The sequence below is a fragment of the Gallinula chloropus genome (genome assembly GCF_964237585.1).
Source record: "Gallinula chloropus genome assembly, chromosome: 2".
Taxonomy (NCBI): domain Eukaryota; kingdom Metazoa; phylum Chordata; class Aves; order Gruiformes; family Rallidae; genus Gallinula; species Gallinula chloropus.
The window spans coordinates 38488933-38504705 of record NC_140086.1 but is presented as its reverse complement, the minus strand read 5'-3'; the positions used below and the strand labels follow the sequence as shown (position 1 = coordinate 38504705).

The 15773-nt window shown below is 37.6% G+C and overlaps 1 protein-coding gene across 1 annotated transcript in view; it reads right to left on the bottom strand.

Moving 5' to 3' along the window:
- Positions 1-15773, bottom strand: part of CYP7B1 (cytochrome P450 family 7 subfamily B member 1) — a gene marked incomplete at its 3' end in the record, with an annotated part of 126005 nt that overhangs the window by 10106 nt on the left and 100126 nt on the right. The window contains exons 2-4 of the mRNA XM_084280196.1: positions 8069-8205; positions 1156-1752; positions 503-709 (exon numbers count right to left, since the gene is read on the bottom strand). Of these exons, the coding sequence (XP_084136322.1) occupies positions 503-709; positions 1156-1752; positions 8069-8205 (941 nt within the window). The remainder of the gene's footprint in view (positions 1-502; positions 710-1155; positions 1753-8068; positions 8206-15773) is intronic.

Here is a 15773-nt window from a genome sequence, read left to right as displayed (position 1 = left end):
TCTCATATTTTGTTCAGAGGCATCGCTCAGCTGAAGCCCACTTTAGGAGTCTTTTTGTTTTGTTAAAGAGAGAAAAAGAAAAACCGCTTGTGAAAAAAAAAATATTACATTTGTGGTTGAAATACATTATCCCACTTTAATTTCAGAAAAGGGTCTTTCTTGGCAGTACCATACAAAAGTATTTGAAATGCATTAACACTTCGGCAGATGCTCAGAATCAAACAACTTAATAGGCATCAACTTTTTTTTTTTTCCAAATAATAGCAAAGCTTCGATTTAGCCTTTTGCATACCTTGCATAGTTAATTACCTAGGCTTTAATGTTTACATGCAATGAGAGTATCTACAGCTATAAACTACATAATTTATAATTGATGTAAATGGGTGTTATTATGTCAATTAGGCAGCTGTGTCCTCCACCTTCTCAGTAAACAGAAATGAGTGATAAACCCAGTTTGCCGGGAGAGCCCCTCTTTTCTTCCTAACAGATAAAAATAAATTACCTAGGTAGACCAGGTTGTCCAATTGTTCTCTGGTGAGGTGGATGTTATACGTGGGCCCTCTCTTTTGACCTGTTGACTGCAGCAAATGGTCAATCTCGTCACGCACCGCTGCGAGAGCTTCTGGGTGCCGCAGAAGATAATACATGGCCCAGAATGTAGCTGGAATCGTGTTTCCCACAGAGGCCCACAGGAAGGCAAAATGATGTGCTGGGAGAAAATAAGTGAAAAGGAAGATTAATAGCGTTTATTACACTGATTAGATTTGCAGTGTGCTAATTAAAAGATGTTAGGACACAGACCCAGCCAAGGATCAGTGAATGCTAATGAGGACCAATAGGCTTCTGAAGTCTAATTTTCTGCTTAATGAGAATAGTTTGAAATGTAATGTCGGGGGGGGTGGGGGGAATAAGGGGAGGAAATGCAGCTCAGTTATAATCTTTCTCATTATCACCATTAAGTATCTTGTTTTACCACCTCAGCACAAAAAAAAAAAATCAATTATCATAGAGGGTTGTTTCAGAGTAAAACATTTTATCATTAGCCAATTAGAAAGAACATAAAAAAATTTCAAGGTCGCCATTTTGCCTTTTTATTTCAAAGGTCTATAGTAAATTATTTTATTTTAGACAAGCAATCATTCATAAGTTTCCTACCTGCTTTGTCATAATCTCCAAGCAGCTCATATTTCTCAAATATATCTTGTCTGGCTTGGACCACTTTTGACCCTCCCAGCCATTTTGTCATGTTCGGAAGTAAAAAATGATGTATAAGCTCCTTCCGGACCTTCTTGGTAGCTCCTAGCAACTCAATTGGTATGTTTGCAGCTAAATAGGGAAAGCTGGCATCAAACTTGATAAATTTGTCTCTGATTTCACTAATAACTTTGTGGCCATCTGCAGCAGGAACTCTTCCATATAGTGTTACAAAACTGGCTTCAAACATTACAGAGCAGCAGAATTTGTACATTTTTTCTGTTTCCCAATCTGTTGCTTGAGAGCATTTCCATTCAAATATATCCTGGAGATTTTTCATCATGTGGTCAGAAATGATATCCAAAGGCTTGCCTTGTAGATACTGGTAGATTCTGTGGAGGTTTTCCTTGAGATCAGGGAATTTTCCATTCGACAAAGCTGGGTAGTCAAAAGTTTTGGAAGCCATTTTATCAGCGAATTCATGAAATTCAAGTTGCTTGCTATTTCGGATGACATAAACATATTGAAAGGGGTCCATGATAAAGGTAATATATCTACCTGAATAGAAGAAAAGAAAAAAAAGACACACATGCACTTTTATACCCTGGTGCCACTTTCAGAAGTAATTAAGACAATAAGCCCAGCCAATGCCTGGAAAAAATACATGAACAAAATCACTAAAGCAAAGCTCTATGAAGACATCTACAAAACAAAACAAACCAAAAAAAAAAAGAAGATGCAAGAGGTTTTATTTAGATTATCTTTGTCAGAATGTAGATTTGACCTGTGTACACTTTATAGCTCTTCTAAAATCAGTGTGAAACCATTGTCATGTAGACTGAGCTACTGGTTTTGCCAACAGTAGAGTGTAATGTGCAATTGTAGCACTCTGGAATAAATTCTTTCCTACTATGGGATAATTCAGGAAAGTACAATGTAGAGTTGCAGCAGCATTTTAAAATTGTAGGTCTTCACTTGCAGAAAGGGAGAAACACGTTTCACCTGCATGGAGGAGAGTGGAGGTGGGGGCTGAAGAGGTAAATATGGCGCCTAGGCAGCTCTGCTTCAAGCAGATGACACAGAGACTCACAATATGCTGGTTATGGCTCTAAGTGCATGTTGCAACCCCCCAGCAGTTAAAGCTTCTCACATCTGTTTTATTTCCTCAACTTTTGCTAACTTTTTGTTAAGAATGTGCTTAGTATCAGTAAAATGACTACCTTAGGATTTGATTTTGAAGTCATTTCTTACGGTGGAGCTGGCTACCATGTTTAATATGGGTGACATTTTGGGGTACATACTGTCCCTGCGAAAGCATGCCAACCACTCTCTACCCTTTCTGAGGTATTTGACACAGTGACACAGCTGTACCTTCAGCTGCTTGTACAGAAGGACTGGATCGCATCAAGTTTGATGCTTTGTCACATTGCCCATGCCAGAAAACATCCGGAAGTTCTCCTGGAACTTTTGTCAGCTACTAAAGAAGAGCATTTTGGTGAACTACCATGAATCTAAATGCTAATCCTCCCAAAGCTCAGTTAAATCTTAACTCTTTATGGATGATTCCCATGTTAAGTCTATCTTGATTCTTAACTCGAATGGAGAGGTGCATGAGGGAAAAAGGATACCCATTAAAACCGACACGTCCTCTGTGAAATATCCCAGTTATAAACTCTGGAAAACAGCAAAGCTCCTAGTACATACACTCTAATTCTGTCTCCCTAAAGGGACAAATCTCCTTGGTTTTAATGGGAACACTACATACTTAACTGAGGACCAAATTTGGCTCTGTGACAGATGTCCTGAGATAAAGTAGTCACTACCACTAAAAATGTCAACAAGTATCCATGGTTACCATATAGTGATATTTGAATTATCATAGTTATTCTGTATTCTGACTCGTATACACACACAGTGCTCTGTGGTAAACCTGGGTGCGCTCTGGACTTCCTCTGCAATTACCAGCTGCCATAATTTCCCCCCACAGACTACATCTACTGTAAGCCCAGTGAACCAGTATGGAACCACAAGAGAGAAACTGAGACAGAATTTGACCCCCTTTTTTTTTTGTCAACAGTGTGTGAAGGCTTTCAAGGCACTCATAGAGTTTGCTCTATTGTAACATCATCAGTCACAGATGTAAATTAATTTTTAAAGAATATATTGAGAAACAGGCATGAAAAAGAGATCTTAAATTGCCGATCCTCTTTTCTGACAATTTGGTCCTTCTCAGATCATGGAGGCCGATGGGAACTTTTACTCTCAACCTCTGAAGGACTTTTATCAAGAGTCCTGGAATTGCTCACTCTCTCCAGTTTTCAGCCACTGCCATGCTCTTTATGGAGGCCACCATCTTTGTGATCAAAGCTTGGAAAGAATACCCATTGGAGCAATTTTTAATAAATAGACTTGGAGTGTTATTAACCCTAAAGATGAAAGCTGGCTTCCTAACTTTGCATTTACAGGGTAAACAATTTAAGTTAAGATTTTTAATTAATATTAATTTAAACCATCTGTCCACCATCTGCTTATTTCTGATGCAAAATATGAGTTTCTTTGTGATCTTTAATCAGACACTTAGCAAACGCACATCAATTCTTTCATTTTTTAAGTAAGAAAAGGATTTTCAGCAAATGAGTTTTCAGACAAACAAAGTATTTTAGCAATAATTTAAAATCAAAACTCACTCGACACTAGCACATACTTTGGAAAAAAAAATAAATCTCTGCAAAACAGAATATCACAGGTCCCGATTTTTATTATTCTCATCAGGTTCCTGGTAGCAAAAAGTAAGTATGTACCAAAATATAATTTATTTTGTAGAATCAGCTCAGGATCCAGATCACATCACTGCAAGTCAACAGTGTATATTAACACACAAAGGAAAATATATTTGTTGTGGCATTTAGTAAAGGTCTGTATAGTCAGAAAAGTGGAACCCCTCTACAACAAAAGCAGCTTGTTTACGTACCTCACCAAGAGTCTAATTTTAGGTCTCTTAATTAGAAAAAAGACTAAAATCTAGAGCTAATTAACCGCAGTTAGTAAGTTGTTGCTGTGAGAATGGGTATGGGAGCCTTTAGCAATTACAGTCATAGTCGCACACAGATGCACAACGTGGCTACACAGGTTACCCCAGTCTCTTCCATACAGGAACAGATTGCTAATTACAAAACCATGCCCCAACACCTCCTCTACCCTGAGCAGCAAACATCCGAACTGGAACAAACTTTCTCACCTCAAGTTATGATTTTAAATTTTGTGTCAATATGGTTCTTAATTTTGCTTTTTAAATCCTGTCATCATCCCTGATTAGGTGTCTTCCCACTGGTTGTCCCTCATGGTGTCAGTGACCAACAAATGCAAATCTTTCCTAAAGTTTCCAGTTATTATTTGGTACTTTAAAATGCAGCTTCCTCCCTCCCCTCCCATGCCTTTCCATTATTGCTAGCACCAAGAACTACCTCTTAAAAGTAGCCTTTTCTGAAACGGAACCAAAATCTTCATGCTTGTGAGTTTTCATCAGAATACTGGCAAAGGTAAATGCTGGATCAGCCAAAAGTGAATGTATATCACACACTCCACAAATCAGGCAGCCTTAAATATTGAAGGTATTTATAGAGAAACCACCAGGGACCAAGCCTTTCTTTTTTTTTTTTGCTGTAAAAAGCCCCAAACATTCGTCACAAACAGCTAAGTAGACATATCCATGCAGAAATGTCACACTCCAAATCCTAACGGTTTAAGTCACTGAGCTGTTTTATTTAATACTGCAGAAACAAGTCAAAATAAGAGATGCATACTTGTTTCTGTAAAAAACCCTCTCGTTTTTGTTTAAAATATGGCTACAGAGGCTTCATACTTCCCCATCCAATCCTTCAGTCTGCATTACACCCGTGCTGCGAATAGCTTGGTTATCTCCCTTTAGTTTACACAGTTTCACAGAAATAGAAGATTGATGTGGAAAATATGAAAATTGTCAACTTTGGTAAATCTGAGCACAGAAGCCAGTATTTGTATGATAGTTAAGAAATTACTCTAATAATGCATTCTGGAGCTTTTTAATGCTAATGATGAAAGACAAGCATTTCAGATGGCATCTAATGATGGATGTTATTTCTGTAATGCTTGCAGCAGGCTTCAGCTTGGTAAGGAGCTAACGTAAATTACCTTTTGCCTAAGAGAGAAAAATGTGATATGTTACTGTAGGTGTATTGTGATTTAAAAGAAAAAAATGACTTAGCAGCAGCATTCTAAAAGGCAAGAGTCCTCAGTTAAAAACCCAAAGATTATTTTAATGAAAGTTGAGTTAGTCCCAGAGAGAGTGTTGCAAGGTTTGGTATCATTCCTAATACCTTGCCAAGAAAAGAAGACAAATTTAACCCCAAGGAACAATGACAAACCTGCTTCAAGCTCTTTTATTTCTTACCGAGCTGTCTGCCTATGCTGCTGACCCTTAGCAAACAGAGAGGTTGGCTTGGGAAGTACGATCATCTCAACGCTACAGACTCTCATCTCTCATTCTCCTCCTTATTCTTTTTCTTTTTTTTTTTTTTTAAGACTATTGCATTTACGTAATCGTCCTCTTATTAGGGAGATTCTGCTGAACTGCTGACAATGATGTACAGTGGTGCTTCGCTGGCATGACGTTTGGGGAAAACGATTCTGCTGCACCACCACACAAAACCAATTAGAGAACTATTTTCTGCGACAGGTCAGGAATTTACATTGTTTCTCATAGAAAGATGTGCTTTTTAATTTCTTTATTAAGATGACATCCATGTCCCTTGTGACTTTTAGGGATGACAATCATTTGCTCATCACATAGGAAAGTACAATCAGCGAAATCGCATTACCGGTACGGGGCAACGCCAGAAACTCCAAGCATCGTTCCGCATTTTCCAAATGAACTAGTTTGAGAACCAATAATTAGAACAATATCTATTGATAGAATTTCTTGACAGGACCTTTAGACACCCACCAGGGGGGTAGAGTAATGATAGTCCATATACAACAGGCTACGCTATATTTGCCGAACATATAAACATCATCTTTGTCAAATCAGTAAGACATAAAGAAATCCTGAGCGTCTACGGATCAGGACATGATAGGAGGTACTAACTAGGTTTGGCTTCTTCCTTGACTTGTGGATGACAAACTGCTTCTCCTTAATGCAGGCTTGATGGTCAGGTTTTTTATGCTGAAAGAAGAGAACTTAAAGCGGTATCTCCAACATGACAAATTCAGAAAATCGAAGATTTCCCCACATAAGGCTGAAATGGTTGCCAGAACTCACTCCATTTACCTCAGCCTTTAATTAAGGAAGGCTTCCTTAAAATACCTGAACACAGGGAGATGAGCTGAAATGGAATTTTGTTTTGCATGCAAATAGAAATTAGTGAAACTGAATTACACTAATAGATTGCTTAAACATACAAATCTCTAAACATAGTATTGCATGAAGTAACAAAGAGGTGAAACAGAAATAAATATTTGATTAAACACATCAAGGGGCTCTGAAATATGACAGTATCTGGTTTTACGAATGTGCTACGGTAGTCTTTGAATTATAATTATTAAACTTTATTTGTAAGAAACCATGACTGTATGTAGTGTGAACGAACATTAACAATAAAAAAGACTGTATTTCAACAAAAGTTGGTCTTGTAATGTACAAACTCACTTTCAACATGGAAAAAAGCCCCTGAGCATTTTCCAAAGAAAAAAAAACAAACCATGAATGAATAAAAAAGTCACACATTTAACAGCAGCAAAAATGTTCTTCCAAAGGGAAAAAAAGAACAGATTTTGTAAGAGTGAGACAAAAAAATATTAATTAAACATACGGCTTACAATGTAATTAATTGACTTTTGAAGAAAAAAACAATTGCAAAATATTACTTATATGGAAATACAAAGCTGATGCTACTGCCATGAAATTGCAAAGCAAACTTTACACTTTACATTTTATTTGAAACTCCCTAAAAATACAGGAACAGTTAAAACTGAGATAGATTTAAGTCTAAAGTTGATAATTTGAACAAGAATATTGTCATGTAAAGGGGCAAAAGATCCATTACACCCACCTACACTAGTAAGAGTTTGCCTTTTTCTGAACAGAGGAAAATATTTTAAATTGATTTCAGTAAAAAGTACATCTTTGTGTGTATGTGTGTACCTTTCTGTAAATTCATATATTTAAGTTTCATTCAAGATTCCATTTTCATTGTGTTTTTCTTCTAGAGTTAAGCATCTACATGAAATCACGCAAATGTTTGTATTCCAGCTACTGTAGTAATATAGCTATAAATACAGAGAGCAGCAAGGTTATATCATACTGTATTATATTGTTATTTTCAGCAAGCATGATCAGAGTAAGAGGCTGGCAATGGGAAGTTTCCGTGTTCCAGTCCCGATTGTATCACTGAGTCAATGTGTCATTCATTCCCTTGTGTTCCTGTCAACCAGTTGTAAAATGTGTGAGAACATATTCTGCACTTTTTTTCTTAAGTGTTTTCTAAATTTAATCTGCTATTTTTCTGTGCGGTGTCAAGATGATGTTACTTCTCCCTTCTTTAGGAAAAAAACCCAACAATACACAATTAAATGCGCTGGCAAAAATCTCTGGTCATACCTTACATGCCTACAAACTCTGTCAATATATATACCTATCGGTCTATATAAATCCACATGCTCATACTGATATCCTATGGATAATTATTATGCATAAAATACATGTGAATTTCAGTAATTTTTATTGGCCTATGCTAGGCAAAAATGTTTTTGGTTAAGGAAGATTCTAGACTAAACATTTGAATTACCATTTAAGTTCACCGATGGAAAAAAGCAAGAGAAATACTAAAATATTTCTCACCAGCAATATGTACAGTGAAAATATCTCCAAGTTTCTTTTGCTGATCCAGTAAGAATTTGAAAGCATCTTTTCTAAAAATCAAAGCTTTCCCAAGGTAAGGAATCCAGCCGTTTATTAGCGGGGGCTCTCCAGTCTTCCTGTTAAAAACAGACAAAAAAAATAAAAATCAGGAATTAACACTGGCATGAGAGAAACTGATCCTTCTATCTATTTAGATATTACACTTAGATTCACCATCTGCATATATAATTCTTGTGATGTATAATATGTTGTACAGAAAGTTCTTCAGATATGATGGCAGGTTAAATCTAATCACACCTCTGAGCACATGAGGCTCTGTGTGGTGATTAGGAAAAATAAGTGAGAGAAATTGAGATGCATTTAACTACAGGTCGTCCAGTTACTGCCATCAAGTTACGAACACAGAAAAATGACATTCAGTAGAAAATCTCCCTGCAAAGAGTCCTCTCATTTTCAATATTTGGTGTGTCAGGGGATGATGTATTGGAAGGCAATTATGACAGATTTAGGTAAATAGGACGCTGACATACCACACAAAAAAACTAGCCTTACAGACAATGTTTTAAGAATTTCAGTCTACCAGCACACAGAACAGCTCCCGTTCTAAGTAAGTATCTTTAAAATACGGAATAATAATAGAGGCTGAACATTTACCATAATAAATCTTGGTCTCCACATATTTATAGTGTCCTAAGCTAGAAATGTGTACAAACACATTTAAGATGAAATTCTTGATAATGATATTTGCATTCCAGCCTAAAATAACACCCATGGTGTGTTAGTTATGTTTACAGAGTAGTACAAAATACCTTTTAAGATTCTAATAAGTTACGTTTTTCTTTAAAAAGGAAAAAAGGTTCCCACACTGTCCTATTCCCGACTGCAAGTAAACGTCTTTCCTTCGTTCTGGTCTTTAGTTGCTTGAGTCTGATTTACAACAAAGAAACATAAAGCGTGCTTGCTCTGGAAAGGATTAAAACAAATATTCACGAACAACTCTGCTGCTACATCCCATCTGTGAAGGTGACTTATACTACATGCAGAACAACTCATTCTGATTAAACACAAGATATTTACTAGCTTGGATCTAATCAAAGATCAAGGGATCACAAGCTTTACTACTATCATACACAGCATGGATTTTTATGTAGCTGGATTAACCCTGTCACAGCCACATTCTTCTTTGAACTGCTGTAGAAGAAAAAAAAGGTAAACAAGATATACTGTATCTATTTTTTTAAATTTATTTTTCCTAGTTAAAACTTTCTGAGCAGAAAATTACAAGCCAAGGATTTGCTCTTTTACTTTAAAAAGTTGCTATAAATTTAATTTATAAATAAACAGATGTGGCCAAACCACGTTGCACATCTTGATCTCTTTCTGTTTACCTGACTTCTAATTAGGAATCAAGAACATCCTTTTCTCCTCCAGAAAGCCAGAAAACCTTCTGGTCCAAACCTGGATATTTCACAGCTGACACATCTGTCCTGGGTTTTTTTTTTTTGTGTTTCTTTGGGCTTTGTGGCTTTGGGGTTTTGTTTGTTTCTTTTCTGGTGGGGTTTTTTCTTTAACTGTGGAGAACATACACACCTTTTTTCAGTGCCTTCCATAAACCACTGCATTACCCATCCTCTAGCAGTCAAACAACAACACTATTTACTCAAGTGGTTCAGAAAACTTTAACGGTTAATTCTCCATTAAGTGAATACAAGAAAAGAACTAATCTGAGATTACAAGAGAGGGATCACCAGCCCTGGAAGCATAACAGCCCACTCGATACCCTCAATTATCTCCTCCAAGCCTGTAAAGAATCAGAATGATTTACTCATTTCCCCCCCTAGACTATTAAGTCCCAAGAGTGGGCCGCCTTTCACTTCCTGGGCTGGACACCACGCCCCGTAAGTAGCATCCTGACAAATATTTAGATAGGCTTTTTGTCATCTTCTAATTGAATGCATCTAATTTCACCCTCCATGTTCTGTCATTCGGTCAGAAGCTGTATTCTTCACAAGCTCTCTGCCGGGTAAAAAAGAGGCAGCTCAGAAATCCAGGGGAAAATTAACTTAATGCTCCAAGTCTGCAGGATCACGTCAGGGAGACATTTTGCCATCGCAAAGACGTGAGGGTCATCGTTTGCTTCAGACATGTTTAGCTCAGCAGCAATAAGCTTAACACTGTTAAACACCGTGTCAAGGCTCCACGGCTTTCAGAGGAAAATATAACACCAGTTCAACTTACGACCCAGAGCAGACTGATAACAGAAATGAGTCTTCATTTCTAGCTTTCCTTCGCTTTGGAAGATGGAGGTCATCTTCATGACTTATTGATGTCTGCCAACACACAGCAAAGAGCTCCACGTATATTTTAGTGCCTCCCAAAATACAATGCTTCGCTGCACAAACTTTTAAGCAGTGCAGTTCAGCTGACCTCGGCTTCCTGAAGGACTCTCACCCGCATCCCAGGTACCTACAGAAGTTCCCGTTGTCTTCAGATGTTACACTGAAACCATTAACAAAGCCCACAGAAACTTTTATTCATTAATTAACTTAAGAACTTCAACTCTGGACTCCACAGCTGCTGTAAAATTTGGTAATTGGGCAAAATATTACAAGCACAAAAGTTGTATTGCAAATTATAGTTTTCTTGTGAGACAATATTGTATTGTGGTACCAAATGTAAAATACACCTATGAAATAAGTGTTTTGATGGCAATTTATGACTGCATCTTTTTTAACTGAAGCATTCATAACTCACCGGATTATGTTTCATTCAGGTCTAGTTTAACTGCTTATATTCCAGTTCTCCTAACACACCTTGTAATATTTCCAGGCTTTTTTGCTCTGCGTTCCTGGTTTTTTACAGATTGGGCTGGTTTTGATAAGACACAAGAATATCTTTACTTATCTGAGAAGCCTCTCTGAAGTCAGTAAGACTTAACAGACAAATTCTCTCACACATGTGAGTGAATTTTGCAAATAAAGCATCAGCAACATGTCCAACGCAATCTATAAGTAGACGGATCAGTTACAAAGTGGAGGGAAAGCAACACAGTTGTATCATCCATCATTGTTAAACAGATAATTTCAAATGGCACTATGCAAAAATCAGCTGGCTGGAAATACATCCTGTAAATAGAATTAACAGATTTTGATAACTGCAATTTTTCTTTGCTTTCACAGAGAAAAGAAACTTCCTAGCAAGTAGTGAAGTTGCAATGTCTATTTCATCAAACAAGGAAAGTTTTGTGGTTTGTTTTGTTGATTTTTCAGCTCCCCCAAAACCCATAAGTCACTGACTCAGGTATCATTAATTAGGTACTGAGGTAAGGTACTATTAAAAAATATGGATTTGAACCTATGTCTCTCTTATGCAAAGTAGCAGTGATGCAATAAAGCAGAAGAAAAACAGGCCACAACAGGAACTATGTGAAAAATAGGTAAAAAAAAATTCAATGTCTCGAAAAGTAGTTTTTGATTAGTGAAAGGGAATTACTTGGTAAACCCAAATAAGGTCCTTTGTTAAGCTCTATGAACATTAATTTTTTTGGGATAAAGAAAAAACTCTAAAGATTCACAAGCAAATGGACTTTGCCAACATTCTCTCTTACAGAAACACTGTTGCTTTGGAAAAGCACACAAGAGTATTCTTTTGCTGCTTACACCACTTTAGCTCCTCTGCAGTGTAGGGCATAGGATCAGTGTAAATGAGAGGAGAATCCTTCTCATTTCACTGGTTATTTGTATTCCAAAGGAGCAGATGCCTTCCAAATTATGCAAAAATCCACAGCGCATCTTGTACTATAGCAGATGAACAGGTTAATTTTTCTCTTTGCACATAATAAATCATAAGTGCTTTAACACCCATAGTCGCATTTCATGAACATAAACCTTCTGTTTAATAATGTCTGTTTACAACTAGAATCAGACATACAGTAATCTCTTGCCTGGGATAAACATTAATCCAGATCTGTCTAGAAAAATTATACAATTCATTACCATAAGTAATCTCTATTGTGCCCTGTGCTTAACCTTCATCTTTTTTCCTGTCCTATAATCTTGCAAATCCATTGGTGGTGTATGATTGGCATCTGGTGTTAACACAGCCTTCGCTACACACAGCACAGCTGAAAAAGCCCTACACCGACACGGGGTACCGCTGGTTCAGCTGACCACCAAAGGGTGAACAAAACCTGCCAGCCAGATAGAAAAAGGTCTGACAGTGTTGATTGCCACAGAGGAGACATTTTAACTTTCCAAACCAGCATTACCATCCACAAAAATGAAAGGCATCAGTCTGATTTTCCCATAGCATCTCTGGTCAAATCATCACATACCATTGTCCAAGCTGGAACACACCGTGCCGGGGGACTTTAAGGAATGGAAATGGATGGGTGGAGAAGTAGAACAAAAGCTATTATGAACATGTCAAATCAGTTTGAGATTATTCACAGGCTCGATCACAATATTTAAGCAACAAGACATGACAGACAGTGTCTTTCCAGGGCCTTATGAACACTCTAACTGTGAGGAAAAGAATGAGGCCAAAGGCTTCAACCCCAAGAAAGGTAATGCCCAGAAATGTGGTGTCTGGAGTGTCTTCTTGTATTATGAAAGAGAGAACACAGGAAACTTAGGACAGGAGAAAGCCAGTAAGTCTATCTTCCTTTTTTTTTTTTTTTTTAAATTTAGCAGTTACATTTCCCCCCCCAAACCTGTTCACAGCATTAAGTGTTCTGTATCTTCGAGGGCAGAAAAACATACTATCGTCCAAATATTTTTCCACAACGCATTTTTTTTTTGATACTTACAAAACTATGCATGCCTCAAGCACCTTGCCTAGATCATCTGCCTCAGTGACCTCCTGGAGCTCCTAATCTTCCAGGTTAAATATATGCAGCATGAAAAAGTATTCCCTGCAGAACAAGTCAGACGAGAGGTTTACATATGTACAGTCTTCTACCTTTGAATTCTCAGCTTACATACCTCCTGCTGAGGTAAGGACCAGATGCTGCTCCTATCTGATCACTATTTGGGGGCTTATGTAGAGCAAATGGATGCATCAGGCCAAGTCTTGACAGAGAGATGCAGACATGGATTAAATCAGTGAAGAAGAAACGAGAGTCCTAGGTTGAAAAAACCCTCACATTGACACCGCCTATGCTTCTGCCTGGGTAAAGTGATTTCACACTGCAGTACTGATAACCTCCTATTCTACATTAGGATAAAAACCACCCAGAAAAGAAAAGGAAAGAGGCTCACAAAAAAGTAGCAAATACACTTCTGAGCACACCAAGGAGAGTTTATCTGTGCTCCCAAAAAGAGCAGTACAGCAAAGACAGACTCTAGTGGTGATGTAATACAAACTAGGAGAAATGCTGATGAAAACAAACTAACAACCAGTTAATTTATTTTTTTTCCATAGAAAAATGCAATCCTTTCATTGAAAGTTTTCATGTCAACAACTTCCAGCATTATAAGAATATTTTTTTCTTTCCATAAAAGCAGAAAAAAATTCTGTTGCTAAGTACACTAACTTGTGCTGTCATTGGTTCATCACAGGACCCTCTTCTTCTTTTCCTCTTCTAATAATTTAATTTGCATCATCCCCAATTAAACCCCCACAAAACTGTACTATTCAACAAGTCATTCAGTAGCTCTGAAATATTGTTCTCTAAGAAATCATATTCTGCTGCCATTTCTTTAGGGTACATTATCTCAACAACTAGAGGTTGACATTGTACATATCACCTCTACTATTACACTTCAAACCTGTGTATATTGAAGGGCACATCCACAAATTCAACCACTACTTGTACTGAGTGGTTGGGACATTGCCTAAAAAGCTAGAAGTTGGGTAAATACCACCGTCATTTTTAAACTGTCAAGATGACCCACTGAAATCTCACTGAAAAAGCCCTTTGGCTCAGGTTTTATCAAAGGCTGAAAATTCCCAGAAAACTCCTATGCAAAATATAGTTTCATAATAGAAAGGTAGAAGTCCTGGCAATGAGAAGACATGGCCAATGCAGCAATAATTCAGCAATATTAAAAGTTAATACAAATTCAATGCTTATTGCCACCTTCTTGAAATCCTACTTTGCTTCTGCTCTGGATGAGAACGGTGAGAGCAGCCACAACTGCTCAACATCTTCCCTGACCAAGTCCAAGGTTATTCTATTACATTTTACTCCTGAGATGCCTTGCCCAGCCTGGGGCTTTCCCTTTCTTAATTCAGCTTTAATCAAAGAAAAACAGGCTAGGAAAGGATGATGAGTTTACTTATTCCATGCCTCATATCCCAAGTAGGGTGCTGTGCACCAACTGCTTCCCTCATATTTGTCCACGCTGTTCTTGAAAATATCTCAGTAACAGAGTCTCTACAGACTCCCCAAGCAATATGTCCTTATTATCAGAAAGTTCTCCTCACATCTAACCTTTATTTTCATGTCATACCTCAAGGCCACTTCTTCTCATTCTGCCTGTGAAAGATATGAGAATGATTCCCTTCGCTTCTGCAGAAGTACTTAATGTATTTAAAGGTACTCATCATTCTCTCCCTTAGTCTTCTTAAGGCTAAACCATCTTTAATTTCTTCTAGCATTTCCTCATAACTGTTTTCTAGACCTCTATATATTTGTGTCACTCCCCCTCAACATTCTGACATTAGCCCACACCTTTCTCCACAGCAGTGTCCTGCGGTGAGCTCAGCAGAGCATTTACCTCTTCCATCTCAAGGGCGACACAGCCTTTGCCTCCCAGCACAACCTCAGCTTTCTGTGCAAAATCACCATGGTGTGGACAAAACCTTGGGAACTGTTACAGCCCTCAGCCTTTTCCCAGAGAAAAAAATCGTGGTTCTGTCCAGATGCTGTTGATTAGTCCTCTGTGTTCTGCAGTTCATCATTTGGAACGCTAATCCCTCCACTGCGGGCTTGCAGCCGCTCCTCTTTTGGTATTATCCATAAACATAAACACTTTCTTTCCCTGCATTCATCTGAGGAGGATGGGATCAGAATATGACGTCCACCAGTATTTACTTTTACTGCTCTCAGAAACATATTTATGCTGCACACTGACTGATTTTGCCTAAGAGAATCCAACAACCCTCACCTAATATCCATCTCTTCAATAAGCCATTTCTGCACTTCGATATACCGCCTCGCTGCAACACATGTTAAAACTGTACGCAGTAAGTAGCTCATGGTAGGAAATCATATTAACCGTCTGGCCTAGAAATGACAAGTGAAGTGTGGATAAGAATGTCAGCACTCCCCACAGACATGTATTCAAACAGGCAGATATCATTCTTTAAGTAATAGAGACCAAACAAATAAATTCAGGCAACCTCAGAAATCTCTGGACAGCTTCACATTTTAAAAAATCCTGGTAACAAGGGAAAAGAGGGGATTGTTAGATGGAAAAATATTGCATCTTCTGTGTGCAGCAGCTGTATTTTCTTTGAGTATGTAGTATATAACTTCAGAAGTAAAAAAAAAATTAAAAATGCAAAAATCAAATATTATTTCCTATAAAACTGTATGAATGCTAAATAATGTGAATGCTTATTGCAGTGGAACAGGTAATGAAAGCAGTTTATGTAACTGAGCTGTCCAAAAGTTTGGTATCTTGGTTAAGCCAGACATCTTTTAAGTTCTCTCCAATGAATAGATAGAAAAGGAGTTAAA